Source organism: Orbicella franksi, chromosome 1 (assembly GCF_964199315.1).
Source record: "Orbicella franksi chromosome 1, jaOrbFran1.1, whole genome shotgun sequence".
In the NCBI taxonomy this organism is placed as follows: domain Eukaryota; kingdom Metazoa; phylum Cnidaria; class Anthozoa; order Scleractinia; family Merulinidae; genus Orbicella; species Orbicella franksi.
Window position 1 is genome coordinate 9,038,364 of NC_138145.1, and position 14,360 is coordinate 9,052,723.

A 14,360-nucleotide genomic window follows, 5' to 3' on the forward strand; every position below is an offset into this window, starting at 1 on the left:
ATTATGTGTGTTTCTTCAACATAAGCATAGTGAAGTTTTACACTGCGAAAATGAAAATAGACAAGGAGTTTTTATAACTCGATCAACAAAATCGAAATCGTTATTGCAAGTTGATTAAAGAAAGCGTCATCGTAACTTTGCTGATTGTTTCTGCTTTATTCACATATTTTCAGCTTAGCTTTTAATATGTTCTCAAACATTTATCAATCTTAAACATATTTAAAAACTATAGAGCTATTGTTTGAGTTCGATGCACGCTTTCACACGAAAGTGCGGCGGAAGTACAATTTGTCATGTTTACTGACTGTACAAAACACGCATCGGCGGGCGCTCTCATTCATCGACAACAGAGAATTTACTGGATTTTTACACGAATAAAACTGAACAGTATCTACGGACGTAAAGTTATTAAGCCTCGATGAAACATCAAGCGTTGCTTACAATTCAAGCGAAACTCAAACTAGCAATTATGTTGTTTTACCTTTCGGTCGCGATAGACTGACAAGCGTGTGGCAAGAGGAGCTATGAAACTATGAAGTCCTGAAGCTCTGCTATATCTAAATATATCCAGCTAATTTTTTGCTGTGTAATGGAAAAGCTGTTAATCTTCAACATATGTGAAATTTAAAGTGGAGTAATGTACAGCTCATGTAAAAGAAGCATCAGCCGGTCGGAACACAACTTGGTCAGCGATATATATAAGCTTACAGCGGAACATACCTAAATTCGACACTGTCTTACTTCACTCAAACTGGAGCAGCTTACGACGAAAATACTTAAGCAAGACTTCAACAGACGTAAACGCGTTGAGTTGTGCGGCAAAAACATGAAACATTTCGGGAATTTCGGACGCCATTTCCCCCGCGCGACATCCGCAAAAATCCTCGCAGCATGCACGCGCGTGTGCCGCAGGTGATGGCGCAATTTGTTCTAAAAATAGAATTATTGTCCCATATCATAGGGACAACCCCGATACTTGAAATGGCGCGCGCTTACGGTCTCCGTCCCCGATTATGGCTTCTGCTGAAACTCGAAGCAAAAACTTGTGGCGTTCGCGAAGTACGAGGAAACGTCTGCCAATATAAAGTTACGATTAGTTTTGGTGTGAGGGGAGTGGGGGTATGTTTTATGAGGGTCCTACAGGGTTATTCTCGTGATGCGTGATTAGCGGATTTTATTTTCCGTGAAACGTGAATTTAGGAAATTATTCTTCGTGATTCGTGACCTGAAGGTTTTGCGTGACCCGTGAAGAACTTGAATTATTAACCGATATTCGTGATTTTACCACTATATCCTATGTGATTTTGAGACCCGAGTCCTCAGAATAGTTATAGTCGTCTATCGATCGAGAGTGACTTGGGTATGCGATTTGCAATATGGAACCTTGAGTGTTTAACAGCTGCCGGACGAGGCTTCTAGGGAGTGGGAGAGGGGGCTTTCGGGATGCTGGGGTCTTATTACGAGACGAGGATAATGGATTTTAGATCATCTTGTATTTCTTTCTGGGACTGTAATGTAAAATGAAGAAGATTAAGTGTAACTTTTTGTTGTGTTTTTAAGCTATAGAAGCCTAAGCGTTAGATATTCCAATTCTAATCCTGCGCTTTAAATCTTTGAATTTCTGCCCGGTGCGCTCCATTTCATTTTCTTGTCTTAGTTTAGATAACTGCTAAGCTTAGAAATTAAACAAAATACTCAGATAGGATGGAATACTAAATTGTCAGATCTATATTTTCTTTAAAATTTACTATTGTGTAGATGATTTCAATTTACATACAGCGAATTTTTGACATACACCAAGGTAAATCAACCTCGTTCCCTGTGAAATAGGTTACAAGATGATCTTTGATTTCTAGTGCTATCTCTGTCTTAGTACCAGGTCATTTACGCCATAATGTTTTGCATTTTTTTCTAATGTATTTCGCATGATCATAAACCGCTTTTACTCCGGATAGTTGAAAAGCCGACAGTAAGTATGAACTGAGATTAGTCCTGGCGTTGACCATACTGCACTGTTTCTTCACGTTTCTCTTTCAACTGTGTTCCCATCCAAGTTGCCATTAGTCAATGTCTCATTTCCTTCCAGCACTTCATCTTCCCGGCGGCTAACCCTGTTTGCTCCTTGTTCAGCGGTACTTACAGTCCTAACTTCTTTTGGTCCAAAAATATTCCTTTCAAGCTGTTCCGCTTGTGCAAACGTTTTCCTCGAAAACAACTCAATGAAAGCTACGCGGAAATACCTTATTCTAACAGCGTAAATCAGTGGATTAAATAGGGAATTTAGTATCGGAAATAAAGTAGAAAGATTAAACATGATAAGTTTAACATGAATAGGGATGCTCTCTTTAAAAGATATGACTATGATAAAACAGATAATTCCAGGGATATGGCACAGGAAAATTGCGAGCAGTATAGTAGTTGTGCAGTAAAAAGCTTTCTTATTCTTGAGTAACTTCTCCTTCACTTCTAAGGAAACTTGATTAGTAATTATTTCTTTTTGGCTGCGACGAATCTCCTTGAAAATAGAAACATTAAAATAAACGACAAATGCAAGAAAGGTAAACGGTATAACCACAGGCAGTACTATAAAATTTGGGGCAAATTGTACATTTGCTGGCCAGAAGTCTCCTGTTGGAAGGATGATCGCGGCAGCCCACGCCAGACCAGAAGCTGTGATGATACGAACATCAGTAGCCATGTTCTCGTAAGCGAAAGAGTGTTTTACAGCGAGATAACGCTCTACGATAAAACGAAATGATTAAGCGACGCTATGACACACCATGAGGTAATAACCATTGTTATCTTAGCTAGCCTGCTGAAAATCATGTCAGTCTCACCTTTGAGCATAAAGCTAAAGTGTACGATTTGAAGAGGTTAAACAACATGTACAAGTCCAACAACAAGGTCAATTGTGGCTAAACAGGCGAGTCGGATACATTAGATTTGGTGCGAAGCTGTCGTTTGGTTTTTTCTGCCATCATCACTAGGATGTTCAGCAAAATGACAAAAGGACCGCTTATAGCGTTAATGGCGATTCTGAAGATGAATACAGCGCGAAACTCCGGAAAAAATCTCTCGGAAATCGGCATAGGAAGAGATGAAACTTGTGGACCACAACTGATTGATGTGCTGTTGATTGAGGTGTAATTCATGTTTTCTGGATTAACTCAACCGTTCTCGCTTGCTCGTGTTGCTCGATCCGCGAATACGAAGCCGTCCGTGTGGACAGTTTGACTTCTGATGTATTTGTGTTTCAACTAAATACCATTGATGATGATAATTTTATCGACTAAAATTTACATCTGCATAACAGTAAGTAATTAAGCTATTGAATGGCTGTAAGTATTAACTTTAACTTCAGCGGATTATTCTTGGCCTCTTGAAACCGGGTTCGCGCTTTGCTATAATTATAAAGCTGTAAGCCAGCAATTTTTAAAAAAAAAAAGATGAAACAAGGCTGTTCAACGAAAAACCTAAAGCAAATCGGAAATATGGAGCTAGTAAATGCATTTGAATTGACTAATGCAATTTACAGTATCCAGTCATAGTTTACGCACGAAAATCCATTTCTCTTCATGTTCTCGGACGAGAGTTAATTAACCACAATTAAAAGCTGAAACTCGCAGTTTTTAATTATGAAAGTTAATTGGGGCGCTCCTGCAGTTTCTTTTCTTTGAAAAAAATTAGGCGATGTTTGGCGGTAACTTGTGGTTGACCAGCTCGTGCTTTTCATAAGTGCTAATTGGTTTGCTCGGAGTGAGCGTAGAGTTTGAAATTTCCGACCATCTGTCGGTCTATTGTCGGTTTATTTTCACAGAGGAAGTAGTTTTCAGTTTGTCCGCTAGTTGTCCAGCCTGTGTGGAAAACATACAATGTATACTAAAACAATTATTCATCTCAGTGTCGGTGAATCGCAGGTAAACATCTAAGACTATTATATTCACCTCTTTTTGCGTGAATAATTGTTAAATACATGTCTTCGCGTTCTCTCGCCCGAGAATTCATAAAATGATTACGAGTGAATGCTGGAGCCTTCAGTTTTCGATTACGAAAGTTCAAAAAAATTTAGGCGCTCCAGTTTCCTTCCTAGGGATAAAGCTGAGACGGTAAACAGCTAACCAATCGTGTTTCTCCTTAATGAGTTTGATGTGATTATTTGATGGACCAAAATTAACATTTCTATATTAAAAAATAATAAGGCTATTGTATCTTATTTTGTAAAAAAAAAAAAACAAATCAATTTTCACTTCTCTGTTCTGCCTGGAACCTGGTATGTTGCACATGAACTCTACGGAAACCAAACGCATTCAGCAAAGACTTGCTTTTGAATGTGAACAAGCAATTTGCTCTGTTAGAACAAAGAATTTCCTCAAAAATATCTTGTTTTTGTTCATGTATTATCTTGGTTTGAAATGGTGTGCCGTTGGGTTCCGAGAGCTGTTGGGTGGGATGGCTTATTGCGAAAATTATGATTCCAGATTTTAAAAGGTTCTTTAATTGTTTCTGGGTGCTGAATGCCGAAGAAAGAAGATTGATACTAAGAATTCTTGTTTAGAACGTAGTTAAATTCCACTATTCTTGGCCTCAAAAACCTGAATTTCGCTTAAATGTACGGTTGAAAGCAAGCAATTTTTACGAGTAAATCGTATGTTAACAGCCCTATTCAAATGGCGAAAGTCCATCGGGAATTAGGCGTTGTTAAATTTAATGCTCATGACTAATTACTCACAGTTTACGCACGTAAAACATTTCTCGTCAAGCTGAAGCCTTCCGTTTTTGATCATGAGAGTTAATTTGGTCGCTTTTTCCTTTGTTTGCTGAAATTTACGCGGTAAATGCTGATCCCTTATGTTTCACATTTATGAGTATTTTTTCTTATTTTTCAGCTAAAATTAACATTTGCACAAAAGCATAGTTTTGCTTAAAAGCAAATAAGCTATTGTTTCACATTTGTAAAATATCAATTTTAACTCCCACATTCGGTCTCAGTCTTTATGCAGACTACTACTGATATATATGGGTTATTGACCGAGACAAAGTCGAGCTCCATAAACACGCAAAAACGGAACGAAGCCAACATCCAGCCATCTTGACTGAACAAGCTTCGTCAATAAAGCATCATCCCAGAGGAACGCAAGCTGAAAATGAACATGATTTTGCGGCTAAACGCCTTAAACTTTGCTGAGCTAAGTCAATTGAATAATCTAAAATGAATACAGAGGACAAAAGATCACGTGAAAGTGACGCAAACGGCGATAAAGGATGTGAATATCACCTTTAGATCTCACTTTATTTGCGACTTGAACTTCATTCCCAGCCCTCCTCACATTTGAAGGGGGAGTCTTCCTGGGGAAGAGGTTGTTGGAGCTAAATGAAAGAAATGTGGACATACCTTGCTGTCAGGAAGCAACTGATGTTCATTCAAGTGTTAACAAAACTTTCTTAATAAACTGGGCTAATTTCGACTGCGGAAGTTTGATACCCACTGGTTTACTTTCGGTTTATTTGCCTATAGTCAAAGCGCACAAACCGTGAGAAACTCCTTCCTCTGGCTTCACAATACACCACATGTAGGTGAACGTATTCCTAAAACTATTTTAGTTAACTTACGTAATCAACCATCAACAATGAATAAAACCGTAAGAGGCTACATGGAAGATATTTTACTTTCTGTGGAGGCAAGCCACAAGTCAGGACTGAAGAAGTTCCTCACCTTTCGTGGGCTATGAATATAGGGAAATAAATCGAAAGTAAACTGGGCTGATTTTGTTAAGGAAGTTTGAGACCACTAGGTTCTAACACCCTTTCTGATACACAACGCTAGAACCGAACCCTGGAGACCGACAGGACTCTGGAGGATCAACACAGACTAAACTGCTCAGCCCAATGATCATTTCTACATAAGTTGCCTTTATTAATAAAAAAAGATATCACTAGAAATAACCTACCCTAAATAGTGTCTAACTAAAAATAACAGTGATTTTTTTTTTCGTTTTTTGCTTTCTTTGTATGTTTCTTTTTTTGTTTTGTTTTTTGACAAACATTAAGTTTCAGTTTATAAGGCGTATTTTTCTTTATATATAATAAAGATGTCATCGCTAGAAAAAGTCCATCCTAAATAAATATCTAATTACATATTACAGTAAAGTGTTTGTCAATTTTGTTGGTTTCTTTGGTTTTGTTTTCTTTGTGAGTGTGATTTTTTGAAAAATATTTCAGTTTATAGAAGGAATCCTTTCTTCATTCCACCAAAATTTGACTTCTTAGTCTGATGTTTCTTGTCAGCGATTTTCTGACTCTCGGTTGGATTTCGTGTCGCGTCCTCTTGTTGTTTCTCGACGCCATTTTGCAGACTTGATGTATCTTTCTTGATCCGTTGTACCTCGATCTGAGTTTCATTTGAAAAGAACGTGGTGGTGCCGTCTTTAGAAACATCACCCAAGTCTTCTTTTGTAGGATAATCATCATCTGATGTTTCCTGTGTGGCACTCTGCAAGCAAAGTTGTTCAGTACTTGGTGAAGCAATTGTCAAATGTAAAATCTATGTGATTGATAATTTCTCAGTTGCGCGCACGATAAACGCAAACAAACAGATAAAAGCTCGCTTCTTAATTATTGCTCCTTAGGTCTTGTTTGTGGGCGTTGTAATAAGTTCGTCTAGTTTTTCAATTTCGCGTTTCAATGATTCAAATTTGTTTTATTGTTTGTAAATTTTCGCCGTTACCTGTGAAGTAGAGTTTTCAGTGTTTTGGTCATCTCCATTTGCGCTGGTAAATTTCCTGTAGAGATAAAAGCCTGCTCCAGCGGCTAGTCCAATTCCAAGACAAGTCAAGACGAAAGTTTTCAAATTTCCCATGCTCTCATTAGCTGAAGTAGCTTTTGTAATGTTTTGCTCACAATAAATATCTCCTGTGACTCTCACCGCACTACAAAGGCAACTTGCTTTGAAGGCAATAACGCGTCAATCATTCACGTTTGTGACGTAGATGTGATGTCGCTATTAAAGATAATAATTACAAAGCGCGCGTTCACCTATTTTTGCCTGCTCGCTGGTCTTCGCCAGGCTCCTGCCTAAGTTGCTTTCGCTTTATCTCAACCTCCAATAACACGAATGAATGAATGAATGAATGAATGAATGAATGAATGAATGAATGAATGAATGAATGAATGAATGAATGAATGAATGAATGAATGAATGAATGAATGAATGAATGTTTATTTCCCACAATTGGAAGTACATACTGAAACCTGAAGTGCTACATATAAAGCTAGTTTGGGTGGAAGAGTAAAACCCTTGCAGTCTTTTATTACAAGTAGTCTCCCTAAATGTTTCTTACAATCTACGTAATAACTATATATTCAGTAGGTATCAGTTAGATCAGCATTTACAGATGAATGACAATATAATTATTAGACATCATATGTGTAATTACAGTAATAATAATTTTAGTTGTACTTCTTACTTAACTAAGCTATAACTAGTGTATGATGGGATAAAATGCTTCAATCTCCTAGGGATATTATTTATAGATGATAAATGTTTGATGTTTCAAATAACTGCTATCGCCGACATTTTGAAAAAGGCCGAGGCGTATACCCTCAGGACGAGGTTGTACTTTATCATGGAACAAAACTCCGTGAGAGCCCTGGAGAGGAGATAATGAGGCTACGGTTGGATTTTGTAATAAAAATGTACCGAATAACAACTTGTAAGCATCAGGTTAAGATCAGAGTGAACTGCCAGTTCTACCTTTTATCAAACGTTGATTTTGAAGAGGATGGTTTGTATCCTTTGCCGTCAACGGCAAGAGCTGAGTAACCAAGCAAGCGGTGCATTGGTAGCCAGGCCTTTCTGAAATAAAGGAATATGGCGGTTATTCACTTCCACTGCCCAAAACCTAGCAACTGTATAAATGAACTGAAATAATGTAAACTATCTTTACAAGCTTTGACGCATTCAATTTTAAAACATTTTTTACAACGGGGTGGGAGCGGGGAGGCAGCGAAGCGAGCGTCCACTTCTCTTACGATTCTATCCGCGCGTGCAACGATCGAAAAAACATACGAGAAAACTGCGTAGAGGGCTGTGAACATTCCGTATGTGCTTCTCATACGTTTAGCTCTGACGAGGCATGTCTTTAAAATATCTACCTCTTTTCTAAGACATAATAGGCGTTGTTTTGAGATCTAAAACATTGTGTCAACAAGTACCGATAGTATACTTTACTAGCTTCTTGACTTTGAGCTTATTCAATTAACTTTCTTGTTGTAACTTTTGCTCTCAACAAAACTAATTCAATGTACAAACATGCTTTTTACTTCTTTCTCACCTCTTTTTAGTGTCTTCCTCAAAACCCCTTTCATGCAACGAAATTGTATCCAAATTAGTTGCTGATAATTTTACGTTAATTCAATGTTGTTTGTATAGACAATTCAACTATTTGAGAGTTTTCATGAAGAACGAGGTTGCATGTATGTGAGGCAACAACGAGAATTGAACTTTGCACCCAAGTGAAATACTCTGATACCCGCGTGTCAGATAGCAGCAAGGCTGTGTCAACTGGTCTTAATTTCCGCAACATTTACAGCTGCACTAATACACAAAAACGATTAAAAACAAAAAGTGCTTTGTTGGCCTGTTGACGTCTTTCCTCTAACCGCTGATCGAGTCCGCCCGCGCTGCTTGGTGAGTCTTGTTTTGAACTCACCCAAAGTTGGTTGAAATTTCGGCTATTTCAGACAACTCGAGAAGAAAAAAATCATGAAGTGGTGATATCCCATGCAGAAACATGCAGCAAAGACAAACACTGAAGTTTTAGTGCTAAAGTCTTTTTTTTTTCTTTTTTCACTAACTTGTTAATGCGTGCGGATACTCGCTACTGGGTCTTTAGAAGCAGTCTGGTAATGTGACCCGTAGATGGCCATACTATAGCGCTTCCTCTGTAAGGGGATTTGTCAGCTCCATCTTCGAGTACCTTGTAGTATTTGCACAAGGCCCAGAGGGACTAACGCATATACGTTATACGGGTATATACCGCTAGAATTTTTATCTTCCAGGTGTGTGATGAGGTCTAATTTTGATCGTTCAGTCCAGTTTGGTGGGGTCCCCTTAAATGAACTGGAACTGGTGTAACTCTCCGTTTTTATTTATGCGAAATATCATATAGTCCTTATGGGAGCCAACATTCACAAGTCGTTTCATTTCTTTACCACTGCTTTTATTCTTTTCTCCTCAACGTATAATAAAAAGGATTACTTTTAGCTGCAGGCCCGAGAGAAATGGATAGGTTAGAAAAACGATTTAGTTTGACGACTTCTTCTGCACCTGATATATGCTTTTTATCTTTCTGGTTATCTCAATCAGGTCGTTCTCAAATGTGATAAAATATAACAGATGTTGGAAGTGGTGTAACTCTCCGTTTTTATTTATGCGAAATATCATATAGTCCTTATGGGAGCCAACATTCACAAGTCGTTTCATTTCTTTACCACTGCTTTTATTCTTTTCTCCTTAACGTATAATAAAAAGGATTACTTTTAGCTGCAGGCCCGAGAGAAATGGATAGGTTAGAAAAACGATTTAGTTTGACGACTTCTTCTGCACCTGATATATGCTTTTTATCTTTCTGGTTATCTCAATCAGGTCGTTCTCAAATGTGATAAAATATAACAGATGTTGGGTTATTATGAATGCAGAGAACACTCAAAAATGACAACATAGTCATCGCCTAGGGCCTGAGATGGGGTAGACAATTGAACTGCTAAGTCTAAGATGGTGGCAAATTTGAGCTTAATTTGTTGGTCTGAGAAGTGAAATTTTTCAAGCTGTTTGCCCCGGGGCACGAAGGGACGTGCAACCCAAATTGCTTAATCCGGGACAACTTCCTGTTTACAGCGTATCAATTGTCAGTCGCTTCCCCTGCCCTCCCCCGGGGGTCGCTTTGTGCTTGGTTCAGTCTTTCCTTCGATTTCATCGCAGTTCTCAAGACTGAAGTTGCATCCACATTTAAATGGCGCTTTCTTTACGAAATCATGTTGTTTTAGCAACGTCGAACACCTTAGATCTCTTCCTATCAGACCTAGACGAAATGAAAGGGAGAATCTCTTGTTCCCGAGAAGTTAATCTCATCCAAAGCCGTGTTAGAAAGGTTATCAGAAGTATACTACTGGAAGTGAGGAGAGAAAATCCATTCTTCAGGACAACACTGATCAACAGTGGCAGCTTTTATGAAGGAACGAAAGTTGGACAGCCGGATGAGTTTGATTATTTCATACAGCTTGACGGCTTTTCTTCTGCAGAAGATACTCTCTTCGAAGAACTTCCGTGTTGTACTGTAGCAGTGGTTCCAAGCAAATCTGCTATTGAGAATCTTAAGTTTTATTCCACTGATGATCGAGGCAATCCGATGCTGTGCTTTGCGGACGATTTTGAGTGGAAGAAGTCTATCAAGACACCATTCTTTAAGATTTTTAACAGGAAAGCCAAAGGTTTTGAGGCCTACGGAATGAAAGTAGTGTTGGCATATGAAGGAGACGATACCACGCCTTCTCCACCGCCACTAGCGAGACACGGACCCGCATACACTTTGCTATTGGAATGGAACGGCGGAAAGGAATACAAAGGGTTGAAGATTAGCGTTGATTTGGCATTGGCCGTGAAAATTAACTCTCGACCAAATAAGATCGATTTGGAGTTTGAATCTGCGACCGGAAGAGTACTGAAATCAGTATTTGACAGTGTGCCGTATTTTTTTGCCGTTGGCTCGTACAGGAATATCCTCACTGAAGTTCAACCGAATTATTTTGCAAAGTATACCAGTTCGGGTCTCCAACCGATTGATTTTTGTCTGCGTTGTTCACAGTCGTGTTTTGAGCAGCTACTATTTTGCAACGAATTTGGCCCTTACAGTGGGCAATCCAAGTGTTTAAGATTACTTAAAGTGTTGCGTGACATTGTGTTGCCTGATATCGAAAATGAGGTCAATGATAATAAGAACAACAGTGGGTATTGGCAATTCGACGTGGACAGAGCGGCTGATCCTTTAAAAGACACTGGCAAACTGATTTCCTCATACGTCCTCAAAACGCTGGTGCTATTTGAATGGCAGGAGAATCCCGTAGAAGAGCTGTGGTCGGGAACGAACCTCAGTCAACGGCTTGTTAGGATACTTCGTCGCCTTGTTGCTTGTTTGAAGCAAAAGAAGTTACGGAGCTTTTTTTACGCAGACTACAATATATTTCCATCTTCGATCACGCAAGACATGGATTTTTTTAATGCTGCTAGCATGATTTCCATTCTTCTAGATGGACTGTTGTCCCTGATCTGGAACATGAACGAATACAACTTCAAAGAGTGCATGGAGAAAATCAAAAGCGACTTCGCAACAGTTTATCGGAAAAAGAGTTTTACCTCCTTATTGCTGACTGGATTGAGGAACACTCTTTTTTCTGATTGTTATCTGAAGAAAGCAGTCGAGGAATCTCTGAGAAAGAAAGGCATGGGAGAAATTTACTCACATGAGTTCACTTGTACTGAGCCAGTTCCGGGAGCAATGAAAGTGATCAAAGAGACCGAAGAGGAACGGCGTTTTTACGATGTCTACGTTCAAGCTTTGCTCGATGAAATCGCTCCAGAAGAGACCTTAATCTTGACAAATACTGATGTGAAAGATACGGATTCTGTGGGTCAAGTAGAACAACTATTCAAGAAAATTGCACGGCAGACAATGGCAAGAAATCGTGACATTCTTCCCAGCTATAATCTTTGGTGTCAAGAACACTGGAAACTAGAAGGGTCAGTTTACAAGTACGCAACTGACGAGCCAAAAAAACTATTGAATTTTCTCTTCGATCATTTTCAGGAAGACGTTAAAATTTTATTACATGATCTTAAACAGCCGTAGGCAGTCTCATTTGAATCAGTGACTTGGCCTTCAAAATGATGAGTTTATTTTGTAGCAAATTAGTTCAAGGTGAATTCTGATGGTTTCCCCGGTGGTCTGAATTTTGCAATACGCATCGCTGAGATGGAACACTCAAATGAAATTTCGGCGAAATGCTCTTTTGGAAAAGTACACTAAATACTTGCAGTAATCAACGATAAAAGGAGTGCGTTCGATGCCTTCACTTTAATAGCCTGAATGATTTCATTAGCTGACTTTCAACTCAGGTCTAAAATTAAATCAACACTTTTATATGCACAACCGGTTTCAAGATAGGTAATAATAACAACATAATGACAAAGTCCAGTATTTTTCTGTGTTTATGGCTAGCAAGTAGAGGTCCCCTCTGTTAGCTACGATTTGTTTATGCGTTGCGTGACAGCGCCAGTGTCCGCACACTCGCAAATTGGCTAGAACTAAAATATTTATATTTGCTTTCAAACTTCCGAGAGCTGAAACATTTTTACTGTTACTAATAGCGTTTTAAGATACACATTCAGTCACGTGACGCGTTTAGACCAATCGTGCGTTAGCGAAAATATTTGATGCAATATAAATGGCAGTATGTTTAAACTGTGTAAATTGACTTTTGATTTTTCACTCGAACATGATGCTATTTAAATGTTATGTTATCTTAGGTTGTGTGAAAATGGAACTTGAAAGGGATTAGCTCTGTTCCCTTCTACATAGATCCAATGCCACTCATAAACTTCTGTAGTTTAACTGCTCGCCGAAACTCTTCTACGGCTGGCTGGTATCAACAACCCACATTAACAGATCTTGCATTCCCTGTTTCGTAGTGACCAGGTTTAAGTTGTCCTTCAGCTGTCAAAGTAACACGATCAAGATCTTGGTATTCAGTCTTTCGTAAGGACTTAAACATGGTGAAAGAACGCGTGCGAAACACTTGATTACTATAATCTCCTTCGATGTAAAGTTTATATGAAATATTTCATATTTGAACTGCGGTTATAGAATGATGAAAGTGAAGAATGATCATCGCAGTTAATTTTCCAATTTAAGCAACTGGAAAGAAGAAGCCTGAAAAAAATCAGGGCTTCAACGGGATTCGAACCCGTGACCTCCGCGATACCGGTGCGATGCTCTACCAACTGAGCTATGAAGCCACACATTGGGAGCGAGGTCAATTAATTGAGTTCGTATCTTCCCGTGAGGAGTGAAATGATGTAAAGTTTATATGAAATATTTCATATTTGAACTGCGGTTATAGATGAAAGTGAAGAATGATCATCGCAGTTAATTTTCCAATTTAAGCAACTGGAAAGAAGAAGCCTGAAAAAAATCAGGGCTTCAACGGGATTCGAACCCGTGACCTCCGCGATACAGGTGCGATGCTCTACCAACTGAGCTATCGCGGAGGTCACGGGTTCGAATCCCGTTGAAGCCCTGATTTTTTTTTCAGGCTTCTTCTTTCCAGTTGCTTAAATTGGAAAATTAACTGCGATGATCATTCTTCACTTTCATAATCTCCTTCGCTGAAATACCCTTGTAAAAACCACAACATCAACAACAAGAAGAGCAATATGATAAAAATTACCATTTAAAATATAAAAATCGTCATTTAATAAATTCAAACTGAAGTAACTAAAATATACTGGAAAACGCAAACTCAGGCTTAAGGTTATATGCTACGTCTTCAAATAACAGTTTTAAGGAACTACGTCATGGTTTGTAAATTTTAGCCTAAATTTTTCAAATTCGTCGTTTGTAATCCGTGTTTATCTTCCCCAGTTCCTTTATGTTTTATCATTATCTATTTGGTGTTTTTCTATCTTAGTAAATGAATATGTTCAGGTCCTCTTTCAATTCAAATGTAATTTTGTACGAGGCCAAAATAAATCAAAATACCGTAACTGGGCTCCTTTAACGATACTTTTTCGGAGAAGGGCGTGTTTACTAGTTACGCCGCTTTGCACGTCTAAATAGTAAGTGCTTTTACAAGTTTCGTAGAAAGAAAACTGAACTGAGAACGTGTTATCAACAGCCTCCATTGTGAACGACCGAATTGTAAAGGACACCCAACCAGTTACCATTTTAATTAGGTGTGCCAGTAATTACAAACTTCTGACACGTTGACAGTTCAAACGGATCGCTGGAATAGAGCAACTAAAAGCAATTATAAAATTAAGTAAATCTAGGAAATAACGAGCTTCCAAATACGTACACGAGGTTTTAAATTTAAAGTCTAATTAAATTATAAGACTGAGAAATACCTTTTTTTACAAAGAAATAAAAGGCTTAGATACATTTAAGAAGAATTAATAGTGTCCACATCATTGATGCACACCACATATGTCTATTACACAAGGCCTGCATCCTCCAGCCGTTACACTAGCCTCGTCAATTCGGAACACTTTAAGTTTCAGAGTCCAGGGAAGGTTGAGAATGTTATTTGTT

At 38.5% G+C, this 14,360-nt stretch overlaps 2 protein-coding genes and 1 pseudogene across 2 annotated transcripts; 1 reads left to right on the plus strand and 2 right to left on the minus strand.

Annotated features, from left to right (window-relative positions):
• Nucleotides 1-118: 118 nt before the first annotated feature.
• Nucleotides 119-3,301, minus strand: LOC145483070 (uncharacterized; annotated as a pseudogene).
• A 2,793-nt stretch (nucleotides 3,302-6,094) lies between these two features.
• On the minus strand, nucleotides 6,095-7,119 carry LOC145483081 (uncharacterized). The gene is made up of 2 exons (XM_081461698.1): nucleotides 6,725-7,119; nucleotides 6,095-6,490 (listed from the first exon to the last, which is right to left on the minus strand). The coding sequence occupies exons 1-2, from the start codon at nucleotides 6,854-6,856 to the stop codon at nucleotides 6,221-6,223; spliced, it is 402 nt and encodes a 133-aa protein (XP_081317824.1). The 5' UTR covers nucleotides 6,857-7,119; the 3' UTR covers nucleotides 6,095-6,220.
• Nucleotides 7,120-9,465: 2,346 nt separating this feature from the next.
• On the plus strand, nucleotides 9,466-13,305 carry LOC145488316 (cyclic GMP-AMP synthase-like receptor). Its single transcript, XM_081467157.1, has one exon. It carries the CDS (start codon nucleotides 10,011-10,013, stop codon nucleotides 11,901-11,903), a length of 1,893 nt encoding a protein of 630 aa, XP_081323283.1. The 5' UTR covers nucleotides 9,466-10,010; the 3' UTR covers nucleotides 11,904-13,305.
• Nucleotides 13,306-14,360: the final 1,055 nt, after the last annotated feature.